Source organism: Filicampus tigris, chromosome 8 (assembly GCF_054856515.1).
Source record: "Filicampus tigris isolate MCC_2025a chromosome 8, RoL_Ftig_1.0, whole genome shotgun sequence".
Taxonomy (NCBI): Eukaryota; Metazoa; Chordata; class Actinopteri; order Syngnathiformes; family Syngnathidae; genus Filicampus; species Filicampus tigris.
In genome coordinates, this window is record NC_141224.1 from 672614 (window position 1) to 696564 (window position 23951).

A 23951-nucleotide genomic window follows, 5' to 3' on the forward strand; every position below is an offset into this window, starting at 1 on the left:
TGCTGACTTGAAAAATCCTTTGCCGCCAACAAAGTGTCAAGCTATTAGGATGGTTATGAATTGCACAAGTAAGACTGTTAGCTGTTCGTATTGTATCCACTAACCGTAGTTGCAAGGGTGTCAAGTACTTTTAGTTGCAAGGGTGTCAAGTACTTTTAGCAAAGTTGCCACATATTCTTGCGACAAATTTGCAACGAGCAGAAAATGTGTAACTTTTGGATATTTTCAGGTTGTTTTTTTTTTTACCATTTCTGTTGCTATGATGTGAAAGGAAACAAGAATTGTTCAACCCCCCCAAAAAAAGACAAAATTAAAAAATAGACGTGTGTGTATATATACCAGGGCTGCAACAAACGATGCCATTTTGTCGATGAATTCAATTAAAAAAAAAAAGAGTCATTTCCATCACGTCACGCAAAACAAATGAATCATGATTTAGTGACAAGTTTGGTCTGCAATGTACAAAATGAGTCCAAAATATTGATCCATTTTATTTCAATAGTAAAAGCGGATGTTTGCAAACGTTTTGTTTTGATTCCACACAAAGATGAGTCTGCTTTGATGGAGGACTACAGAAATCGGAGACGAAGAATTTCAGATTCAAACCGTCTTTTGTTACAACCTACTGTATGTATATATATATATATATATATATATATATATATATATATATATATATATATATATATGTGTATATGTATTTGTTTATTAAGCAACACCAACTAAAGGGGCGGTGTGAAAGGGACTTTTTTGACAGTCGCTTGAGTTTTGGTCCAAATTGCTCGTGAGAAGTCGCAGGAGTCTTGGCTCAGGTCCAGGAAAGCTCCCGCGGCGTTGCAATCCGCCGGCCTCGGCCTCGGCCTCGGCCTCACATGAGCCAGCGCTCCTTCTCCTTGTTGAATTTCTCCGCCCAGCGTCTGGTGAGCTCCAGGTAGTGGCGGGGCCCGTGCGGCCGGTAGTCCAAGTAGACCCTGGCGGCCGTCTTCTTGGGCACGGCCCTCTCGATCTGCGTGCCCTCGTGCCACTCGTTGAAGGAGGTGACGGCCAGCAGGTCGGGCCGCGCGTCCAGCGCCGCCTGCAGGGCCGTCTCGTAGTAGCGGCCGTTGACGCGGTTGCGGGTGCTGTGGCCGTTCCACGGCCGCACGCTGGTGTCCACGTAGCCCGGCCCCACGCCGGGCACGAACAGGAGCTCGCTGTCGTCGCAGAAGGCCTTGAGCGCCTTCCAGTTCTGGTGCGACGAGCCGAAGGAGAAGCCGTTGGAGGCGAAGTAGGTGTACATGCCGTCGAAGCCGCCCGCCGCGATCTCCTGCTTGTGGCGCTCCTCCACGATCAGGGCCACGAAGACGCCGTCGTAGGCCGAGCCGCGCAGGCTGCGCGCCCCCCCCGGCGTCAGCACCTGCGACCAGGACTCTGCCGGCGTCAGGTACGAGTCGTAGATGTAGAACAGGGGGAGACTCTTCCCCGTGCTCGTGGTGAACTTGTAGAAGGCGGCGTGGTCGCCGTACCTAGGGTCAAAGGGTTATTATTACACCGGTGCGCTGAAAGCCGCTTGGTGGACCCAAACGAGACGTTTTCAACGGACGTTTTTGGACTCAAAAATGGCCTCGGCAGAACCAGAAGCTCATGCATGAATTCTCCTACTGGACTTCTGGCAGCAATGCTGGCGCCTTACCTGTCAATGATGTACTTGACGTTGTCAAGCACGCTCTGCTCGTTCCGCCCTCTGTACGGTTGGATGTGAAATGCCACCTGGAAAAAAAAGAGTCGTGTTGCGTCACTTTCAGAATTAGTCAAGTTTTGATGCAGAATGTCGCGTGAATGGCTGTGGTCCATTTTCCTTTATTTATTTGTTTTTTTATACTGATGGGGGGCTGCCGTGTCGCAAGGGATCCAAAATGACACATACTCAAAAGGTTCGTAAGTTGAATATTTCAAGGCCATGCATGTACTTTTTCAATTATTAATGGTCAACATGAAACACTTTTTTTTTTGTAGGGGGGAAACATGAAGGAGAATGTCTCAGGACATTTGTGGCTGAATGTCATTGTGATGTCAGGTTTTACGAGGCACAAGTGCTGTACAAAACCAAACCGTTTTTGGCCAATTGTCCTTTAATCCCGCCCTCCAAGCATTTACATTATCAAGAGTCCCAAAACATTTCTTTCCCCAAAAGGGTATTTAATCATGTTTTAATTCATCTGATTACATTTGTTTATTCATTTCATTAAGCCATCGGTTCGTGTATTTATCGTGCATAGATCATTGAGTGATGAAACATTGTTCGAGTTCTATTTAATCAATTGGTTAATTCGTAAAAAAAAATGTATATAAATAAAAATGCTTAATTTACTAATATATGCTTTATACAAGCATTTCTTTCCGTACACATTTCACATAAAAAATATACGTCATGAAAATAATTTCCATATTGAAATATCAAGTTAAATACAACAGAACTGTACTTGGCAGGGATCCTAGAGGCGCTCCGGCCACACTTTATGGTATTACATACAGATGAGTTAGTTAGAAGATTAGTAAAGTAACACGTTACTCCCAGCACTAACTGCAGTGTGGCACCTCGTGTATTGCGGGCAGCTCTCGCGTCCTATTGACCGCGCCGGACGTTTCCATCCCTGCGGGATTGGAGATTGTCCCAGGAGTCCATCCGGGGACCCACGATGCAACATTCCCCACCGGTCCAACCTTAATCCCACTCTGCCCTCATTTGGGGCCCGATTGACTACGATCACAAATAGCGGCCGCGTAATTGCATGTCCACACTCACTGCCGACGGATTTGCATGCGTTTGCTCAATCGGGCCCTCGTTGTGGACCCTTTCGGCTCCCCTTCCAGCTTGGGTAGCAGCGGCGAGCAATGCGGACACCTGCCGCACAATGCAGAGCAGCGCGTGGGCGTGGGTGTGGGTGCTGCTCGAATAGGTTTCACTTTATGTAACAATTTGTAAAGAAAAAAAAAAGGGGGGGGGGTGGCAGGCATTGCTTGCTCTTTTATAGCATCAGCACAAGTGTGTTTGCTGGTTGGCGTGACGGCAGTCAGATTTGATGTTGGGAAGTGTTTTGAATTCATATTTGGGAAATACGTTTTCCACGTGCCTGCAACTGGACACAGCAAAAAAAAGGAATCGGACAAATCAGATTTCTGAAAGTGTACCATTGATGGTTGGGTGGGATCAATCGGATTACGACAACAACAAAAAATGTGATAAAAATAAATGGTCCGTTTTTTGTTTTTTTTTTGAAAAGGGGGATGCCTTCTCCTCCTCCTCCTTCCTTCAGTTTGTTAATTGGTCCGTGAATGAATTCAACTTGGTTCCGCAGTGTTTAAGGTGGGGCTGAATAGTTAATCGGATTAAAATTGACATCACAATGTAGTAGGAGGTCAGGTGGTCGTCTTATTTTGATCATATATTTGAGATGAGTTCAGTGCTTAAGAAATGCAGTCCAGGCTTGTTATATGATTGTTGTATGACACGTGAAAGGTTGAAGCGATAAGGCACAAATGTGTTTGCATTGTTGTTGGAGTCTGATTTAGGACTTGCTGATTTCTGTTTATGCCACAGAATTTTGTGCAGTTGTCATAGTGAACGCTTAAAAGACTGCGGAACATCCGAAGGTGACAATCTGAGGCGGCCGGTGCGTGCGGACTCCCGTTGAATGTGGCTCGTTAGTTCTGAACACCGACACGTCTCGTTTATAAAAGGGCGCGCACTCTTGTGCAACCACACTATTTGAAGTGCAGCTTTATTTTGACTGAAAGATTTTCTTCTTTTCCCAATTGAGTTGTAGAGGTTATAGAGTAAGTCACGGAAAGTTTTTGATTTTGCTCTCATCTGCTTATGTCACAAACGCCCGGCATCTGAACTGGGGCGTGTCCACTTTTTCGAACCACTGCATAACCATTACAGCATTGCTAGAAGATACGGCAAATGAAATGGAGGACTAAGACTTTTGTACAGTCCGTCCGTCCGTCCGTCTCTAGAGGATTTGGAGCGTGGGCTCCGCTTGTCAGCCGGTTGATTGTCTTTACGTGTAGCGCAAATGATGTGGCTGCATTATTAACGACATAAGAAAAGCCTTCCGAGCATGTCTTGTCTGATGGACACACACACACAGAAAGAAAGAGACACAGGGCTAGAAGCTTTTGAACAGCCTCTCAACTCAAAGGTACGAGTTTGATGGAGCAGTTGAACGCTGTGACGCAAGTTCCTTGGCACAATCAGGCGCGCCCGTGTTAAATTTTCATAAGCTCTCAATAAGGCCACCGCTCAGCCGCATGTTTTTTTCCCGCCACGTATTTTCCCCCATTTTCCGACCTAATTGGCAATTGGTCCACCGTCGCTCAGCTTGACATGGAGTCCCTCCGGTGAGCGACTGCAAGCGGCGGTTGTTTGATGCGCGGCGGCCTTCCCCCAATGTCGGCAGCGGCGCAAAGCTCCGAGGTGTCCACGCGGATTTGCATTCGCAGCAGTTCTGTGGGAGGCGCCGGTTCAGCCCCCCAAAAAGTTGTCTCAAGGCGCGTCACCGCGTGGACAGTTTGGAGCCCGGCCAGAAGAACAAACTTTTCCTCCCTTGTTGTGGAGGCAAACAAACAGGGCGGAGGATCAAATCCCCCTTGGCCAGACCATACATTTGGAGAGGCGAGGGGGCGGCCATCAACCGGGTTGAGCTGACAGGCAGCACTTCTTTTTTTCTGGACTGTCCTGCCAGATGAAATCGCATTCTTTGACACCAAGTAGTAAATTGCCGCCTTATGCCTTCCTGTCCTCCACCATTCTGTCCCGTCCTGTTCCTGCCTTTTGCCTTCCCAATCCTCCACCACTCCACCACTTATCCCGTCCTACCCTATCTCGTCTCGTTCTTATCCTGCCTTAAGCCTTGACGTGTCCCGTCTCAATCCGCCTTATGATGTCCTGTCCTCTTCTATCCGGTCTGGTCCCGCCCTCTTCCATCCCGTCTTGTCTTATGCCATCCTGTCCTATCCTGTCTGTCCCGTTTTGTTCACCGTTCCTGAGCCTACGCCGGCAAACCCGAGTCGAGCGTTCTGGTCGAAAGATGCAAGCACACAAATGTCATCGGGCCAAAATTGTCCAAACGAGTCCGAGACGAAGGGAAGCCAGACCTCTCGAGAGCGCGTACGTTAATGTTGTCCTTACCTTGAGATTGTGTCTATACGCAGCGTCTAGTATGGAGGGTACGAAATCTTCAGCGGGTTCCCCGTTGTCGTCAGCCATGCCGGGCGGATACCAGGACAGCACCAGAACCCCTGCGGATGCATGGACGCAAATGCTTGAAGAGCGACAAAGTGTGCTACGCCGGCTGCCCCTAGTGGTAGGTGCAAGGATTACTGCCATACTACCGTTCGATCGGAGCGCTTTCTTTTGAAACCGTTTTCTCTTTGTAAGTCGACTTGATTCTTGCAACATAAGTTGAATGCTGAACTGTCGTGATTCTCAAAGGGTTCTTCGTGGGACGCGACAATCACCGAATGAAATGCAGATACGACTGAACGCGAAACATTTAAAACCCGAAATACAACCGGGAAGTTAGCTCGGTTTTGCTTATCTAGTCATATCTTTGGTGTACCGGCGTGAACCCGACAAGACTGCTTGGCGAAAACCTGCTTTGATTCCACAATGCGTGAAGCACTCGTGTCCTTAGCTGGAAGTTGTCGACATTTGTGTCGATTTGAAATGGCTCTGGACAAAAGAGCGGCCTACCGTGACGCAAGTCAACTGGATGGTCTTTTATTCACACGCCTCAGCGCTATCAGTCATGTAAATAAGTGCCACTATTTTGACACCTTTCTGGCTCTGCTGTCTTATTAAGCGGAGCAATCTGCTCTGGTCGCTGGGACGGACAGATGGCCAGAGGTCGTCCGTCTTAAGTGTACCACCGTAAGCTCCCCCGGGTAGCAACATTTGGGGAGTGCACAAGAACACGACCCGCACGGGCTGTTACCGGACACCGACCGAGGATTCTGCTGTCTCTCGGGGTAGCTGCGCTGCACACCGGCATGAATATTTCAGCGACCGGCCCCACTGGACATAACATGAGCCGCACCGCAACCAAAATGCCTTGACAAAGTAAACAACGCTCACTTTAAAGGGAACTTCAATGCGCGTAATGGGGACATTTGTTTATAATGCACGTGGCTTTGGGCTGAGCACAACAACAGTACACGGGTGAGTTTTGCAGCAAAGCATCGAGGATAGGTGCCATAAAGTGCTTTCCTTTATTTACATCCTATTTGATGTTCTGTCCGGATCGTGGCTGGGTGGACACCGCATTGTGTCTAGTACAGTACTGTACTGTGCTATTTTTGTCTTATATGATTAAAAACACATTACAAAAAAATGCTGTTTTGGGGTGGGGGGGTCTGGGATGGACACTTTGACGGATTTCAGTGGGAGAAGTTCAATCATCACCGTACATCGAGAAATATGTGTTTGTAGTGCCTCCAATACGCCATGCGAGCATGTGTCGCTGTCCATGGTGCTGGCCGCTTGCTTGCACGAAGATTTCCTTCCTGCAATTTGCAATAAGCCGGCCAAAAGTCACCCATTGAGACTTTTGAATGCCTGTTGTTGTAGTCTTTCCCTTCACCGCGGATACTGAAAGTACTCACGCTCACGCAGAAGTATAGATCATTTGGGGCGGGGGGGCTGAATTGACTTCTTCACATGGCAAAGTTAGTTTTTGTTTACTGTCAATTATATAAAAGCCCACTTTTGGTGACTTTTTGGTGATTTTTTTAATTCAGAAATGGCTGGTCAATACATGTTCCAATTACTAAAATTTTAACGTGTCAAACCCCAAAAATGCTAATTGACCGAACTATTTTCTTCTTTTTTTTTTTAATGCGCTGACATTCGTCATGAATCGTTGTTCGAGCCCACAACATTTGAACCCTTTCGTGCACGAATTACGGTCACCTAGAACGGGATTTTGGGGTGTAGGAGAGAGTAACGTTTAAATGGCTGTCCATTGTCCCGGAAAAGCGTTCAATCTTTTGGAGAAGGCATTGGATGGGGAATACGTACCTTGCATTTTCCCAATCTGTTGCGTCATCGTTAACACATACTGCGTCGCGTTCAACCCCAAAATGTCAATCAAAATCTGAACTGTGTTCTCGATGTACGCCTTTGTCTTTGGCCATCTACGCAGCTTGAAAAAAGGAACGAGCCTATTTTGACAAAGTAAGGAAGCAAAAAGTACTTCTATCTCATTTTTAAATGTAGCAAGTCAAAGTAAAAAGTCGTCCTGAATACGAATACTCAAGTACAGCGCCGATAGTCTACTCAAGTACCGTAAGGAATTATTCGTACCAACTTAGTAAAAACAAAAAATGTCATCAATACAAGTAGCCTATGCATATTAAGTATGGACACCTGAAAGATCGACTTATAGTGACGCGTTTGTACTTGTTTCCAATGGTTTTTTTTGGTTGGGTTTTTTTTTGGCGGGCTGCCCTTCAAGTGTACCTGCCGCCGAAGCCGCGATCTGCTCCATGTGAGACTCCAGCACGTCCGGGTCCCTGGAGCTGTACGGGCCGAGCTCCGGGTAGAAGCTGGAGCCGATGTCCTCGGGCGGCATGTGCCTCCCCCGCGGGTAGCTGGACGCGATCTTGGGGTCCCAGTGCGGCACCAGGACGTGGTCCCAGTGCACGAACTTGCCGTCCGAGCGCGGGCTTCCGTACCACGCGTAGTAGAAGATGTGCACGTCGTCGAAGATGCTTCCGTCCGGACCCCAGTTGGACACCGCGGCCGCTTTGCTACGCTGGTGGCCGGGCGGCGGCGATGACGACGATGACGACGACGACGACGACGACGACGACGACGACGAGGCCCGCTGCACGGCGCGCCTGTCCAGCTGTCCAGTGTTGGGAACCAGATCCGACAAGGCGTCCCCGGTCTTGAGGGTCCGGAGCGCCATCATGGCTCCGAAGATGAAGAGCGCGAAGAGAAAGAGAGCCACGCAAGCTCTCCTCCGCAGTCGACCCATGCTTGCTCGACGCTGCCGGTTCTGATGTGGATGCGTTGACGGGCTATCGGCCTTTCCCCGGGGCTCCGGCTTCTCCGGCTTCTCCGGCTTCTCCGCGGCCCATCTCCGGCTATGCGCGGCCGCGTCTACATGTTCACCAGCCCGATAAGCTTGCTCCTGTGGTCGGGGGAGGTCCTATGGCAGCATACGCGCGGGCTCGTGCGCGTGCGCGTGTGTTCGGTCGGACGCAACCGGGAGCTTCCGGTTCTGATGTCATTTGGTGATTTGTAGCGACGCCAAGCGGCTGAAGTAGATAGATAGATAGATAGATTGATTGATTGAAGTGACGTCACCGTGTTGCGTTCAGATGCTGTAGGACATCGCCATTTTGAAAGGTTTGACGCACCCATTAAAGCAGAATTCGCTTTGATTCGTTTGAAACTAGCTGTATCGAAAGCCCTACCCCTTGTGTATTCAAAACTTCCATAGCTTAGACTTTCAGTCCGCTATCTTAATGCTCACTCTAATTAGCAAATGTGTTGCAGCGCTTGAACGGTTGAAGCAATGGATGGAAGAGAACCAATGCGGCAATATCGACGGACAACATAACTGTCTTTGCAGTCGTATATTCTTCATCCCCTGTGTAGAACGACCGGGATCGCCGCTGTACTGATGAGCTGAGAAAGGAGTTGAGACAAAGTGCGATGACGAATCCCGCTAGGCAGGACATGCCTCACTGAAATCTGCTTGGTTGCTGCATCATGGCACGAGCGTCTGTCTGCCTGTCTCTCAATCTACTGCTCTCGTCTCCATCCATGATGGGGAGGAGGCGCCCGAAAGTATCACTCCCCACCCCCGAGGGAGGGATGACTGACTCTTCTATTCCATTCTCAACCTCAATTAAACACTGCTCATGCAGGCCACTGAACATGACTTAATAGACATTAAGTGGATTAGTCACCGCATGGGCATTTTCTGCAACATGCTACGCAGCGCGTACTGCCAATGTGTCGATCTTTATATCCGACGATACAGCTCATTGGGCACTTGTTTTCAATAAACGTTGCAAAGTAGGCCTGCATGAAGGATTTAGCGGTCCTGGCTGTCATACCACTACAGAGAGAAAAAGATTAAACCTGTGTATAAATGTGGACAGTACGTCCGGTATACATATGCATGTGTTTATCTCCTGCATATACGTGAGTACATATATCTGTATGCGCGTGTATGTATTTGCAAGTTTGAAAACAATTTTTTGAAAAGTCAAAATTGTTCCTTCAATGAAAAAAAATCGAGGAGGAATCCATCCATCCATTTTCGGATTTGCGCTCGTTCTTATCGCCTTGATTATGATTTTTTGAAATGATGAAACATTTCAGTGGTACAGTAATTAAGATAAATGGTTCCTATAGTGGACACGTTTACTGTATAAGTGAGTATCCATGCTGAATGTAAAAAATGCACTGGTAATTCCAAAAAAATCATCACTAGAAATAGTATGAAAACATTTGTGTTGCAACAATCTGCAATCCTTTTTTAAACTATTAATAGACAACATTTATTTGTAAAACTCTTTTACCGATTCAGTTGCCGGTTGGTTGGTTTCATTGGGTGAAGATTTTGGAATATGACAACCAATTCATGGAACCGAACTGAGATGTACTTGGCTCGTCCACTTGGGGGTGCTGTCCTCCACACATGGTGAAAAAACATCTCTCTCTCTCTCTCTCTCTCACGCACACTTTTCTGAGTTCGATTAATTAATTGTGAATGCGCTTTTTTTTTGTTACTGTCAGGTTACATGTGCAATATTCAAATACTTTTGTCATTTGAGTCGACTTAACAACCATTATGCATCGAAGCATCGAAACGTAATGCAAGGGGAATATTCTGCATGTTTACATCACTGGCAAAACCCATCTAAAAAAAAAAAAGCTACAATGTTAGGTATATATGCAATCCAATTCCGTCTTTCCAAAGATTAGAATGCATCGCGCAATGTTTTTGATTGACATTTAACAGCGTTATTCTAGTGCTTGTTTTGCCATACAATACCATGTTCTAATATTTTTATTTGGCTGAAAGAGGGGCAACTTATTAAAAAATAAATAAACGATACTTATTTTAAAAAGTGACAATTAAAAATGAAAAATGATGATGGAAAATGATATTTAAAATACATTGACAAAAAAGACTAAGATTATCATTCAAAACTAAAATCATTGATTGATTAAAAACGCCATAATGAGGCTAGTGATGAATAAAACAAATGACAAAATGAAATATTTTCTTGATCATTAGTAAAAGATCACTATCATGACAATTTATTGTTAAAAAAAGATAACCAAAGCGAAAGCAATAAAAAGAGCATTGACATTAGAATTTGAATGGGGGAAAATGTAAAAGATGGATCGAAAACATTTTTCAAAATTCAATCAAGTCGTTTTTGAATACCCGAATAAACTACAATTCAAAATACTTGTCAAACAATAAAAATAATCATACGAACTTTGATTTAAAAAAACACACAAACATTTAAGAAATTAACTCGAAATAATGGTGAATTAAAAAAAGAGCAAGATAATTTAGAAAAACAACAACAACCAAACAATAAGATAAACTAATAAATATTTGCATGTCAACGAAAAAAAAAACTCAGTTATCAATACAATTTATTTGTATACAAAATGCAGCAATTGTAGCAAACGAAATTAACAAATGAATAACTATAACAGCAAAAATAATCGCAAAGATGGGCAACATTATTTCTTTAAATAAAAATGACGGCCAACAAAATAGCCCCGATCACGTCAATAAAAGCAACCACGTGATCTAAGCAAACAAGTGAGTGCGTGCGTGCGTGCGTGCGTGCGCGCGTCCGCGCGTCCGCGCGTGCGACGCAAACGAACGCGGCAGAAGCCGCGCTGGAGGAGGCGAGGCGAGGCGAGGCGAGGCGAGGCGAGGCGAGGCGGGCCCGCGGCCAGGCCGGGCCGGGCCAGGCCTTGCTTTCTTTGCATTGTCTTTAGTTTTGGGGGCTGCAAGTGGGCTGAGGATGAGCACGCCAACCCCCCAGCCACCCACCCCTCATTGTTTCACGAGCGCGGACCACCCCCCTTTTTTTTTTTGTTTACCCCCTCCTCCTCTCGCCCTCCCACCCTCCCTCCCTCCCCCCCTTCATTCAGCTTTCTCCCGCTGCTCTCGCTTCACTTTTTGGGCGATCGTGGCGACGACCGGCGTGGAACGCTGCGTGTGCGTGGGTGCTCTCATCTTTTCACGCGGAGGACGAGATATGGGCTCCGTTTCCAACCAGGAATTCCCAGGTCGAGTAGCCCTTCAGCCCACCCCACCGTGCGCTCCTTAATTGATTAATTGGCTTCTATTTTCACGCAACTGCGCCTCATTTGAGTGTATTTTCCTTGTTGTTTTTTTAGGGGGCTGCAAGGCGGACGAGGACGAGGGCGAGGGCCCCAAGCCGGCTGAGGAGGACGCGCAGACCCTCCAGGGCCTGGGCTTGTGCAAATGGTTCAACGTGCGCATGGGCTTCGGCTTCTTGTCCATGACGAGCCGGGACGGCGTGCAGCTGGACGAGCCCGTGGACGTCTTCGTGCATCAGGTAAATTCCACGCCCCCCCCCCCCCAAAAAAAAAAAAAAAAAAAATCCCACTCATTTCCGCTAAGAAAGATAATTGGGGACTATTATCGTTGGAAAGTGGACGAAATTCGAGCAGGGGTTCGTAGCGTTGTCACCAAATTGCCAATTTTGTGTCTGTTTGTTTTTTGTGTTGTTTTTTTGGGTGGTGGTATAGTGGAGTGGAGTGGAGTGGGGGGTTGGTTTCACTTCCATGGGTGTTGTTACCACCCCGAGTGGGAACACGTGGAAGCATGGAGGGAGGTTCAAGGACTGATGCTGTGTCTCCGCGGTCGTTTTGTTGCCGTTTTCACAAAATGGGAGGCCGTTTGTGCTTTATAAAAATGCACTGAAAAATCTCAGTGTTCTTTTTGGCAAAGGCTCATTGCGGGCAAGTGGACCTTTCGTGTTTGCTGAAGACGCTTCTTGCTTCTGTGGATACTCCCAATTACAAGTCATGATATCTGCCTGTAGCATTTATTCCACCATCTCATTCGTTAATCATAAAATCAAAATCAGAAGCTAAATGTGTCATCATCATCATCATCATCATCCCAGAGTGACATTTTCACCCTCCACCCAAAAGAAAAAACCCAACATTGTATGTACTCAAAGGGGAAAGCATTTTTATGTGTATTTTATTTTAAGAATAAGAATAAGAATAAGAATGCCTTTATTGATCCCACAGTGGGGAAATTTTCATTGTTACAGTAGCAAAGATATAGGTCACACAGGGGCGGCGGCATAATGTGGCCATTAATGTATAACATTGACGGCAAACATTTTCTGCACATTTGAATGAATCCAGCCTCGAAATTGGACCTTTCTTTCTTTCTTTCTTTCTTTCTTTCTTTGTCAATCATCCAAAAAGGAAAATGCAAAATGTCATCCAATGCTTTCTTTTTTGCGGAAGCTGTTTCATCCTCACGAATCATCATTAACCGAATCCATTTTTTCTCTAGTGACTCATTTTGAAATGACATCATTTGCCTTCGAGTGCTCTGGAACGGGAATACAAAACAGAATGCCACGCAGACGTGTTTGATTCCTTTTATGCGTTCGCGCAAATGATGCTCTTTGCTTTTTATTGGCAAATAACAAACGGTACGTCATCAAATGTGAACACATGCGATATAGAAAATGAAACCGTCAGCAAAAATGTCTTCTAACGGCGCCAACAACCAAAGCGTCAGCACGTTGCACCTTCAAGGTGAATTTTGGATGGCCTTTCTGCACGGTTGCTCGCCCTGCTATTTTCCATCTCAAAACGCGCTTATTCTTGCTTCGGATCGTCCATTTGCCATTTCTACATTTCTTATCATTCAAAATATTGAAGACCGTTAGGAATGACCCCAAAATCCAAGTTTTGTCCGAATTGCACATGGCGACTACAAAACAAAGCCCGACATTCAAGTGGATGAGAGGTGGAACGAGAAGTGTCCAAATTCAAACTTTTCGGCTCATTCAGAAGGTGTTGGGAACTCTTGCGTTCCCCAAATGTTGGCCGCAAACGCCTCAAATGAAAAGCTATTCGACGCGTTCCCGCTTTCCTTGCAACCGGTCCGACTTGACCGTCTTCAGCTCATGCGGGACATCTCGCCAACTCTTCCCATTCCCCCAAATTGTCCACTTTGAGCAACGGCATTCCCCATTTCAAAACGATGCTCCGTATTGACCGTCTCCTTGCGTCTTTCTTCGCTGATTCAAACACTGATTGCAATTGCAGACAACGTTGGCAATTGTTCCAATGTCCGTATTTTCAACGGTCCAATTCCCAAACGAGGATCTTTGGGCGTGCTGCAGTCTCGACCGAGTCGAAGCGTTGCCACTTGCGCTCTCACGTTGGTACCTTTTCTCTGAATCGCAAAGCATTTCATGCGGCGTTCCCTCGTCGGGGGCCGTTTTCTCCCCCAGGAGCGGCGCACCTGTGATGCTTGCTCAAGACATGACCGAGGGGCCTTTCTTTCTCATTAAAAAGCGAGAGAGAGAGAGAGAGAGGTGAGGATGACGAGGCGTATCCCCCTCCCCCCGGCCGCCTCCCTCCCACCCCCTCCCCCCACCCCACCCCGGTGCGCTGTGATAAGATAAAGACTTGGCATGTGAATGAGAGGAGAGTCCGCTCGCCGCCTCATTCACCTCAAGGTTCCTGTCGTAAACTTCATTCAACAGAGGCCCCGCCCGCCGGACCGAACCGGCCCGGCCCGGCCCCGCCCCCATCCGTGTGCGCTTGTGTCGCTCTAATCATGTCTTTTGGTCGGCAAACGCATACAGCCTCAAATCCAATTCAAGAAGCTTGACTGAATTTTATTGTGCCCTCACAGTGTATGCTGATATGGAATTCTTCTGGAATTCCCCCAAAATGTCAACTTATACATCCCCTCGAAACATTTTTCTCTGTAAATCTCTTCTACTCCCAGCCCGTCGTGTCGTTCGAAATAAACGCAGAAAAAAGCCAAAGTGACTTATCCGATGTCACAAATCAGTGCAGAATGTTTGTTTGATTTCATGATGGCTCTTGGAGGACTTTATAATACAACCTTGAATTCCACTGGAAAAGTTGTCACCATTACGCTCATCGTGGAAAAAAGATTTTGTTGAGTTGATGTCACCTGGATCCGCTAAAGTTTTTTCGAAGTAGATGATTCCACGACTTCCAAAATATATCTGGAGCCGATGCACCCGTCCTTCAGAAATATGGAACTGGATCCGGGTCATTTGATTGTGTGCAACCACTTGATGAAATCAAATGCAGTAAATTCAACACAGCGTTTTTTTCCGCGCACTACTAAACGGTGAGAATCTGAAAAAAACCAACAACAACAAAAACGGGCGCTTCAAACTGAACCGTGCAGAAATAAAGTCGAGTCAAAGTGCTAGAGTGCAAATCTAAAAATCAATAGTGCGCTATGATACCAAACTAGAGCGCTGTTGCATGAGTGAGCTGGAAGAGGCAATTGAATGCAATCAGATTGAAAGGGACGGAACTTCATTTCACTGCCCGCCCGCCTGCGTGCGTGCGTGCGCGTGCGGAAGCTCGGCACGCGTGTCAATGATGGATTCTCAAAGGTTATGGCAACATAACAAAAAAAAAGAAGAAGAAGAAGAAGAAGAGGAGGCCCGGGCTGTAAAATTAGTAGCCGCGTGTCACAGAAAATCAACTCCCAGGATCCACTGGGCCTTTTGTGCAGGTGGACAATGGGGCCATACATGTGAATGGGGCGCCCCTCGGCCCGTGACCGAGCCCCCCTTTGTCTCGGGGACAGTCCTCCTCTTGGCCGCTCAGGCCTCTGATGTCTTCCTCCTTGGTTCCAGACACAAACTCCAGCACGCTTTTACAGTACCCCCCCCCCCCCCCCCAAAAAAAAGATGCCTCTGCATTGAGTCCATCCCAAAACTTGACCATCGTATTTATGAGGGATCAACATCCCATCATGGTTTTCATAAGGACTTTTGAAGTCCTGTCGAAAAAGCGCGCGCACAAGGCCGGCCGGGCTTTGGACGTAGCCGGACGGACGGTCGCGTTCGCCGTCAAAGTTAACATAAAAAGCCCAGAGAACTACAGCGTGTGTATGTCCGACCGCAAAATGCCGTCCGTCTTTGGGCTAGCGAATGTCTCTTTCAGGTCTGAACGTTTTGAGAACCGGACGCGCAGGCCTTGCCGGAGGTTTTTGCTCTGCTCGGAAAGATTTGAAGCCGGCCAACGTGGGGGACAAAAAAGCACAAAGTGGCTACTTGTGCTAATCTTTGGCCCTAAATCTCTCTCGAGTCATTTGACTTGAATGTAACTCCGAGTGATCTTATTCTTTACTGACAGCACATTTAATTCCCCCCCCCCCCTTGCTTTTCTTCCCCCCCATTGTCATTTGATTAATTCAGCGGGGTCAACCTACACCCCCCTTTTCCCGGCACGCGTCGTGACACAGACCCCGAAATCAAATCGCAAATCAAGATGTCGCAGGCTTCCGCAGGGTGGCCTGCTTTTCGGGGGGTGGGGGTTGGGGGGCCGGCGTTTATCAAAGGAAGACATCAGTCAGAGCAACACTTCTCCCCCACCCTCAAACTTTTAATCTTGTTCGTCTTTGTGCCCAACAACCATCCAAGGAATGTCATCCCTATCAGCCCCCCCCCCCCCCCGACCCCCCCCCCCCCTCCCCGCCTACCCACCCCACCCCCATCCCTTGCACCTAACCCCCTTGCGTCCTGCAGTTTAGATTTTAGTGCTGGTCAGTGTGTTAGCCGAGTGGGGGGCTGCAGTGTGGAATGCTGTTCCTCCATCCAGAGAGCAAGGTGGGGGCTGGGGGGGATGGGTTGAAGGTTACCCACATCAGGTTGACCATTGCAAAGGGGGGGGGGGGGGCGGTATGCATGAAGCAATGCCACTGTGAGTGGATGTTGGGGCGAGGTAATCACACTCTTTAGTAGAAGTACAGAAGATACTTGTGTGTGTGTGGGGGGGGGGGGATCAAAGTAGTGAGTCAGCAGAGTAAAAGTACTGGCGCTGAACAATTCCTCAAATTGAAATCGATGTCACCGGATGCAACTTTCAAATGGCAAAGGCTGCCATTCAAGGGAAGCGACAAACAAAATGATTTTTTTCCTCAAATGTTGTGACCTTGTCGTCGTGACAACGCTTAAAACTGCAAGTCAAAGTGTTGAAATCAACAACTCCAATTGAATTGAAATGATCTCTCTCATCGCCTTTATTTTTGCCAAAGCCTAACAAAATTGTTCAGCCCTACGCTGTACTTGTGTTACGTGCACGTGTAAAAAAAAAAAAAAAAAAAAAAAAAAAGGGGGAGTGGTCAAAGTAGAATTTTGGATTGAACAAAGTCAAAAGTGTATGCAATGTGTGCCAAAAGCAAAAGTAGCCACACTCAGTACTCGAGTAGAAGCACAGTTACTTGTGGAGGGAAAAAGATTGGTCAAAACGATTCCAAAACAAATGTAGAGACTGTACAAAAGTAAACATTTTATTATTCTTATTATTTTTTTTTTACTGGTATCCATTTTGATAAATTGGCACAATAACAAAAAAGACACAAAAGCAAACAATAGTTTGAAATAAGCCCTTAGAAAAATTGCAGCCCATCCCCATCCGTCTTTTTTTTTTTTTTTTTGTCTCTCGAAGCCTCCAAATGTCAGTCAATCCAAATTTGAACCGCGGCACGGACTTCGCCTCTGCACTTTACCTCACGTTGTCATCAAGTCAAGAGTAGATTTGTTTCCCAAAAATGAATAAGACAAGTCGAGACGCGGGGGAAAAAAAAGTGCTTGAGTATTTGTGCTTTGATGTTTGTCTTTTTGTTCCTCGGCGCAGAGCAAGCTCCACATGGACGGCTTCCGCAGCCTGAAGGAAGGCGAAGCCGTGGAGTTCACCTTCAAAAAGTCCTCCAAGGGTCTGGAGTCGCAGCGGGTCACCGGCCCCGGCGGCATCCACTGCCTGGGCAGCGAGCGCAGACCCAAAGGCAAGAAAGTCCAGAAGAGACGCTCCAAAGGCGACCGGTAAGGACCAGAACCTGACGCGCGTCCACCAGACGGAACCGAGCTTGCGCTTCTTCATCAACGAGGAATGCCTTCATTTTCACATTTCGAAAAAGTAGCCATCATTTGAGCGCAAAGGGCCTTTTGCGTTGGCCTTGGTCAAATAGCGTAGGTGAGCGCAAAGGGCCGCGTTTGAAATGTCCGCGGTTGGAAATTGTTGCCCGGGAAGGACCGATGGTTGTTTGGGAATTGTCTTCTGCCTCATTACGCAATGCGCTGACCTCTTTCTTTGTATAGCGCTTGAAAAATTCTCACTTGAGAAAAGGCGAGCCGTTGCCAGGCTTTGGGCTCCGCCCGCCCCCGTCCTTTTGCCGCCCGGGCGGCGGCCGCTCCCCCGCCTTCGCGAGGGTCGCGTCGGCAGCGGTTGGCCACGCGACCCGATCGATGGCCCTTTGGATCCCGCGGCGGGCCTCAAGCCCCGCCCCGGTTCCCGTGCGCTCGGACCTCCGCAAGTTAGCGGCCCCAATAGCAATTGTCACTCCCGCTGGCTTTTCTTTCACTTCTTTTGGGAGACTTGACGGCCAATGGGCATTTTGTTGTCGTTTATTTGCAGTCAAGGAACGCCAATCGGCAAAAGGGCTCGCAAGCTCAATCGAGTGTATGTGGGTCATGTTTTGTGTTTTCCGTTTGCGGGAGGGCTTCCCCTTCTGCGGATAGCGTCAAGGCAGCGGAGGTTAGAGGCGTCTCACCTTCACCCCGCTGTCATTTGCCATTACGGCCATGCCGCTAGTCGGTGCGAGAGTGGAGATCGTTACGGCTTCAAAGAGCCCTGCGAGGCCTTCTGCAGTTCCATAACCCGAAGCCGCAACCCCCCCCCCCCCCCCTCCCCCGCCCCTCCTGGGCCACATTCATCCGTTGATAAGATATCATTGGTCCGGCCCAAATTTCTTGTGCGCCGCTTTTCTTTCGTTCGTTGTTCTTTCTTTCTTTCTTTCTTTGGTTTTGCCTGAGCCCCAAAACACCCACTGAATGCTACGTTCGGGGTCTTGGGTCTAGGCTCTGACTCTTTCATTTGTCTTTTCATAAAGTCCACATTTCCCCGGGCGGGTAAAGAAAGCGCTGTCCGTTTAATTGATAACAGATGCGAGCGGGTGAAAGGTCAGTGTTGCCATGGGAACAATGTATGAGTAAATGCAAGCGCGCGGCGGTGGTGGGTAGGGGTCAGGGTTCAGAGGTCATTACTGGCGCCCTCCCGGACAAAGGCCCACTTCCCCTGGGCTCTCCTGACGACGGATGCCGATTCGCGGGCGGGGCCGCGACGCGCCGGCTTAGGCGCCCGACCGGCGGCCCGCCCGCTCGTTCGTTCGCTCGCTCGCTCGCTCGCTCGCTCGCTCTCTCGCCTTTCCCAACGGGCGCCGCCACAAAGCAAAAGCAGCTCATTTGTTACCGCTTCAATGGTGGCGAAGGGGATGACAGCCCCCCCCCCCTCCCCCGAGCGAGCAGCCCACGCCCACCACCCATCTGTCCTCCAGACGAACGCGCGTGGTCTTTCTATAGATTTGATGTCCCCTCTGCGTTGTTCGTACGCGGAGTTCAATGTGCAATTAAAGTGAGGCGGAGTGCCGCTGTCCGCGCAGGTGCTACAACTGCGGTGGTCTGGACCACCACGCCAAAGAGTGCAAGTTGCCGCCCCAGCCCAAAAAGTGCCACTTCTGCCAGAGCATCGATCACATGGTGGCCAACTGTCCGATCAAAGCGCAGCAGACCTCGCCGGCTTCTCAGGGAAAGCCGTCGTCCCCCGTCAAGGCCGACCAGGAGGAGGAGGAGGAGGAGGGCGGCCACGCCTCGACCCCGCCGCCGCCGCCGCCTCAGGAGCCCTCCGATTAGAGAGGCCCGGTGGAGGTGGGTTGTTTTATTCGGGAGGTGGGCAGGGTGGTCAAATCAAACTGCTTTGACGGAGGGAAGGATGGCTTCTTTTGGAACTACCTCAGGTTGAAACAAGTTTTCTCAAGAAGAAAGTTGCTGAGTTATCTCCCCCTCCCCCTTTATTCTTTTTCACTTGTTGTTATTGCTTACACTCAGGAATACTGCTGTATTGTTGCACTCTTTCCAATAGGGAGAATCGCTGATTTACGTCACATTCGCTTCCGGGTGGCAAATAAAAAGTCTGATTGCGCCGCTACTAAACAAACCCTCCCATTGTGGTTTGACCAAAGACGGAGCCATTGAGCAAAAGAGAGAGGAAACGCAAACAAAAAACAGGGTAAATGGCTTGAACGATGATTTTAGTTTGAATGTGCGACATTTCAGTCAAAAGGATGTTACGTTACGTTACGTTACGTTACGTAAATTGCTCGGACCCGAGGCCCAATGCCGGTACTTTGCTTTTCGATCGATACGTTGATTCAAGAATGGACATGGCGGAGAGTTACCGCCATGAATTACGGTTGGCGAATTGGCTTTTCTTTTGCTGGGATTCAAGGCGCGCACACGCTCGTTTGAAGCGGGCTAGCCATTACGTTTTGCTGAATACCACGCATTTTATACGTACCTTTGTGTACGTTCTCAGTTTCTCATCCGTCCCTTTAGAAGACGCCACGCCAACTTTTCAAGGTTTTCATCAGTCTTGCAATGATCTCTCTACTGTACAAATATTTACAACTTCCATTCAATTGCTTCTGCTTGATTGGCTATCTAAAAAAACAACAACAACAACTTTATTTTTTGCAGGATTGAAAAAAAAAAGAAACCTCAAGAGGTATATCCAGCTGATCAACTTCAAAACAATTTTTAGTTCAAGTCGGAAGTAATCAATCACTTTCTGCCACCCGGAAGTACTTTGGCGCCTTTTGCTTATGACGAAAAGTAGGGCCCGACCGCTCAATCGGCCTGCTGATTTAATTGGCCGATATTAGTTCTTGGAGGGAAAAAAAAAAATCCAAAATCTTCGGGTATTTCGTACACGTTAAAACATAAGACAAAGGTGACGTTAAAGCATTCCCCGGCCGTCGAAAAGAATCTGCCGATTTTTGCCGATTGTAAAGTTGAACAAACACTAAAAGACAAAACTATTGTAAAACTGTCAAACGTTTTGGCTGTAATTGACAACTTTTGTTGAAAGCATTAAGGGACCCCAAAAAATGCCTTTATTTTTTTTAAAACTCATGATACATAATTAATCAGCCAGAATTCTATTCTGCCAAATATCAGTATTGGCCTAAAAGAAAAATCCATCTCGCTCGGGCCCTAATGAAACGGTCTGCAGGAGGCGATCGCACAGATGATCCTCGAAAGCTTTTCTTGACCTTGCCTCTTCTTAACCGTTTGTTCTACCTCTTTCGTTTTGTTTTTCAATCCCGTCGCTCGGCCGCAGTGGTCATGTGAAGCGACGCGATAAGAAGAGCGACGTGATAAGTGCGCATATACGTGAAAGGCCACCATTGAGGAACGGCAGGGCGGAAGCTTTTTGCCTCAATTAGGTCACGTCAAGTGATGCGGCATCTGCTGCATTATTAGGACAACTCATCGCACGCGCACAAAGCCCCCCAAAAAAACACACGCAAAAAAAATCAAATCCGCGTCGTCCATACCTCACTTTGGAAAGAATTCTTAACAAATTCTACATCCATCGCCTCCAGTTGGAGTTGCCCGGATTACAGCGTATGCTGCATTATTAGCACTACCAACTACTGTAGATGCGACTTTGTCACACACACTTGAGAGCCTTAATCCACTCCGATTTCTGTCTCTGGGTTCAAATGTCAACAAACGCCACATTCCCCACCGCTGATTGCGGTTCATGGGCGCATATACCACATGATCGGTACAGCTTAGCATATTGTTGCTGACCTGTGGAAAAACACGCGTCCTATTTGGGGTGATTTGAAATATGTTCACGTTAATGCTGTGTCGGTAACGCGGACGCACCATTCACCTCAAAATAAGAACATTGAAAAAAAACGGACCAGTCTTTTTCGCAGGAGAGTGACCATATGCTACTCGGTACCGCTAACCACACGAGTGCATTAAATGAACAACACGCATACCTCACTTTGGATGTGTTTCCAATAAATGCTGCATTTACCACCCGCGATTGCAGTTCGCCACGACGTACGTATGCCTTATCGGCGCTACTTGGCACATTGTCGCCGTCCTGTGAAAAACACCTACGTTCAACTGTCTTTTTTTTTTTTTTTTACTTTTCACTCGTGGAAACCCCATTCATGTAAAAAATACAAATTCAAATGACTTAAAGAGCAAGTCAAGCGAAACATTTTTGTTTCATGAGTGTTCCACGTAGGCCCACTGGTTGAAAGGAGGCATTTTGATTCGTATTGCGTTTAAGGAATATGAGAAATGCAGCCCTTTTGAGCCATCTGACACGCTGCAAATGGGGCGGCCGTTTCGTCACTTCCGTCCAATGAAAATGACATCACGGTTGCTCAGGTAACGACCGATCACAGCTCACCTGTTTTCTGAAGCCGAGCCCTGATTGGTCCTGAGACCCGAGCGACTGTGATGTCGTTTTCAGGTGACTGAAGTGGCAAAATGGCCGCCCCCGTGAGAAGGACAGAAATGGGTGGATTTGACTGCTTAAATCAGATTCCACAAAGGCAATAGTCATCACAATGCCTCGTTTCAACTAGTGGGCATGCATAGAACGTATTCTGGAAAAAAATGTGTCTGGGTTGACTTCCCCTCAAAGTGTTTTTCACAGGACGGCGACGATATGCGACTTTTTCAGTGCTACTGACCAGACGTAAGATGACGAATGAAGAGCGCGCGTAGCTGACATTGGATCGGAATCCAACAAATTGTGCCTTCGCCGCCTCCGAATGCCCAATCGCACACAAGATCATGAATCCACATCGTCCATACCTGACTTTGGATCGACTCGCGGCGAATTCCGCCAATCAAAGCGACCCAAGGTATATGCTCCGTCACCGGTACAATCAAGCCTCAATCGTGCCATCGATTCTGCTATTGCGGTTGTCAGTCAGCTGTTCAGCCTTTGCTTCAATGTCATTTCACTACTTGAGGGTGGCGTGACGCAACACGAGCTCCGTGAGGAGTACAATTAAGCGCACGCGAGAGCCCGACTGTACTTCCGACTGTAGTTAACGAGGGTTTCGGCTAGCTCTCCTCTCGATACTTGAAAACGAGGCGCACGTTGCGATGTTACCAGTGGGATGGCTGGTGTTTTTTTTTAATTTTTTATCCCCTACCCCTTTCTCCCTATTCTCTATTTTTTTGGGAAGATCCGAAGCGATCATTATTTAAGACACCACCCTCCCAAGTGTAGGGTCATCAGAGCTGGAAACAGCCAAGCCTGCGCGGAGGAGCCCGTACGTCAAACTAGCTAGCTAAATCGGCGCTATACTCCCGTTTTACAGGAGACGCCGATGCCCCCAATTAATATATAATATGTAAAATTATTCTTTGCTTTTTTTAGAGAGAGAAAAATAATCTTGCTACGTATTTATTTCCATCCAGAATTCTCAGGTAGGCCTTCCAACACCCGGGTAACATAATCGGTAGCCTTTGATGAGAGTTGAGCACAGTCGAAAATAGGGATGGGCATCATCCATTGTGCGGAATTGGAGGGAAACGTGACATTAGCCGTGGCCCACGTTCCGGGTTCGGGTTCTAAATGAACACGATCGCATTGAATTGATCGTTGATCGTTTCCGCCACCGTCCATCAATTCCGATGCCCGCCCCTTGGATACATCGTTCCCTTTTGAGCATCAGCAACATACATGCAGTATGTAATGTACGGGAAGAGTACGGTATTTTTCACGATTAATTTGTTCTACTTGACTTTTTTCTCATCTTTTTGTTACGCTTCTATCTATGCCAAAACCAATGCAATGTGCAGTGTGGGATGCATTTTATATATATATATGATCCTGTTTTTCTTGTTCTTTTGAATGCACGCGCTCGTAGGCTCACCTCAGGGAAAAAAAAGAGAACAAAAAACGTCCGTCTCGAAAACTCAGGGAATCATTCGGACGGGTCGTCGAGCGCGCGCCCAATGTTGTCCAGGTGCCCCCTGCCCTTTTCGAACCACGCCGCCGCCTTTTGTCCCGTTTTCATCTCTAATGGTCGTAGATGGGGATGTAGTGGAATATTGTAAACGGAGAAAAAGGGGCGGAGCTTTCGTAGCGACTGAAAGTGAGTGTTCCAGACTATCAGTGCTTATGACAAAACACTCACACGTGTGCCGCCGTGTTGATATTGGCTCCATGTGATGTCGAGATGGGGAAGGAAGAAGATGCTTGCGTGAATCTGACGCCCACTTGACTTTATTTCCAAGTTGTATTTGTGTTGTCGTCTACTCTTGCGGCCGCAAAAGCCCCTCAGCGATGTTATTGTGATTGTAATGTAATGATCAGGGGAAGGGCAACCTAAAAGCAAATCAAACCTCAAAGTACCTGATAGAAGCACATTTCACGTCAACGTGCTCATATGTAATCATAAACATCAGGTCTCCCTCCTCCCGCTTTGGATAAGCTGCAAAATGCTCAGGGTGACTCTTATTTGATTGTGACCATCAGCCATTTAGTTAATTTTGTTTGTGATGTATCTTATCAATCGAATGGCTGGAGCTACTTAGCCCCCCGCCCCCGCCCCCTCCAAAATAGTTGAAAAAAAAAAAAATCATGTGCATTTATTACTGATGAATGTATGTTTACTGCCATGGAAAGAATGATCTTGATCTCAGGCTAGTTTTTGTCCAAGTTGAGCAGCGTGTAGTGTTGACTGCCATCATGTTTCGATGTGTAAAGAACCTGCTTATTTCATAATAAATATGTCAATACTCATGCGTGGTGGTTTTCTGCA

At 47.5% G+C, this 23951-nt stretch overlaps 2 protein-coding genes across 3 annotated transcripts; one reads left to right on the plus strand and one right to left on the minus strand.

Moving 5' to 3' along the window:
• Positions 1-472: 472 nt before the first annotated feature.
• Positions 473-8584, minus strand: maneal (mannosidase endo-alpha like). Its single transcript, XM_086037059.1, has 4 exons — positions 7502-8584; positions 5174-5283; positions 1673-1749; positions 473-1505 (listed from the first exon to the last, which is right to left on the minus strand). The coding sequence occupies exons 1-4, from the start codon at positions 8019-8021 to the stop codon at positions 869-871; spliced, it is 1344 nt and encodes a 447-aa protein (XP_085893185.1). The 5' UTR covers positions 8022-8584; the 3' UTR covers positions 473-868.
• On the plus strand, positions 2966-23932 carry lin28aa (lin-28 homolog Aa). 2 transcript variants are annotated; one of them, XM_086037061.1, is made up of 5 exons: positions 2966-5348; positions 11183-11320; positions 11432-11613; positions 16946-17130; positions 18747-23932. In XM_086037061.1, exons 2-5 carry the CDS (start codon positions 11290-11292, stop codon positions 18994-18996), a joined length of 648 nt encoding a protein of 215 aa, XP_085893187.1. In that variant the 5' UTR covers positions 2966-5348; positions 11183-11289; the 3' UTR covers positions 18997-23932. The 2 variants fall into 2 exon arrangements, with proteins under 2 accessions (XP_085893187.1, XP_085893186.1); XM_086037060.1 differs by lacking the exon at positions 2966-5348 and having other exon boundaries at positions 6414-11320.
• The last annotated feature ends 19 nt before the right edge of the window (positions 23933-23951 follow it).

Bases quoted from the DNA above. Each gene is read 5' to 3' on its own strand.
- maneal (XM_086037059.1), bottom strand. From the start codon at position 8,021: ATGGGTCGACTGCGGAGGAGAGCTTGCGTGGCTCTCTTTCTCTTCGCG. The intron at 5,284-7,501 runs GTACACTTGAAG...ATGCATCCGCAG, and splicing joins GATCGCGGCTTCGGCGGCAG to GGGTTCTGGTGCTGTCCTGG. The intron at 1,750-5,173 runs GTAAGGACAACA...TTTTTTTTCCAG, and splicing joins CGTATAGACACAATCTCAAG to GTGGCATTTCACATCCAACC.
- lin28aa (XM_086037060.1), top strand. From the start codon at position 11,053: ATGAGCACGCCAACCCCCCAGCCACCCACCCCTCATTGTTTCACGAGC. The intron at 11,321-11,431 runs GTCGAGTAGCCC...TTGTTTTTTTAG, and splicing joins TTCCAACCAGGAATTCCCAG to GGGGCTGCAAGGCGGACGAG. The intron at 11,614-16,945 runs GTAAATTCCACG...TCCTCGGCGCAG, and splicing joins TGGACGTCTTCGTGCATCAG to AGCAAGCTCCACATGGACGG.